General features: G+C 37.0%; 1 protein-coding gene across 1 annotated transcript in view; it reads left to right on the forward strand.

Moving 5' to 3' along the window:
- LOC103621111 (nipped-B-like protein) overlaps nucleotides 1–842 on the forward strand; it is a gene marked incomplete at its 3' end in the record, with an annotated part of 44,599 nt that extends 43,757 nt beyond the window's left edge. Inside the window, exon 8 of the mRNA XM_008639856.2 lies at nucleotides 421–842. Coding sequence (XP_008638078.1) covers nucleotides 421–842 — 422 coding nt within the window. The remainder of the gene's footprint in view (nucleotides 1–420) is intronic.
- Between the last annotated feature and the right edge of the window lie 5 nt (nucleotides 843–847).

Below are 847 nucleotides of genomic sequence, written 5' to 3' on the forward strand. Positions count from 1 at the left end.
AATGCCTATGCACTGATCATTAAGTCTTCATCACTGGACCATATTAAGAATCTTTTTGATATTTCTTTTTTCTGTAGTCAGTGTGCTTTCATTGACTGTTTTCTAATAGTTGATATTCTAAACATGCAGGTACAATTTTTATGTAGTCTTTTTTGGCGGTGTGTTTTTTGTTTCATCTTCTCTGAAATGATCCCTTATCTACCTGCAGAGGACTGCTAAAATTCCTAGGAAATGCACTGCAACTATCTGAATTATATCTTGATCTAGGAATGATGTGCTTCCTGCCAATCTCACTTAGACTTTTTGTGAACACAGATATATGTACAAATACATATTAAAATTATGTAGGTTATATTTAGTGTGTTTTTATATAAACATGGAACAACATAACTGTTCAGTTTTTCTGAATTATTATTCTAGGATCAAGACAACCTTTAATCCAACAGTCTCAACCTCCACCTTATTCATCACCTAGAGATGTTCCCCCAGACATATTGTTAGATTCTCCAGAAAGAAAGCAAAAGAAACAAAAGAAAATGAAGTTAGGCAAGGATGAAAAAGACCAGACTGAAAAAGCTGCAATGTATGATATCATTAGCTCTCCTTCCAAGGACTCCACTAAGCTTACATTAAGACTGTCTCGTGTAAGATCTTCGGATATGGACCAGCAGGATGATATGCTCTCTGGCTTGGAAAACAGCAGTGTGTCAGAGGGTGATATTCCTTTTAATGTGCAGTACCCAGGACAGACTTCTAAAACACCTGTTACTCCACAGGATGTTAACCGCCCATTAAACACTGCTCAGTGTTTGCTGCAGCATGAACAGACAGCTTTCCTTCAGGCACA

The sequence above is a fragment of the Corvus brachyrhynchos genome, unplaced genomic scaffold (genome assembly GCF_000691975.1).
Source record: "Corvus brachyrhynchos isolate BGI_N302 unplaced genomic scaffold, ASM69197v1 scaffold38, whole genome shotgun sequence".
NCBI classification, from domain to species: Eukaryota; Metazoa; Chordata; class Aves; order Passeriformes; family Corvidae; genus Corvus; species Corvus brachyrhynchos.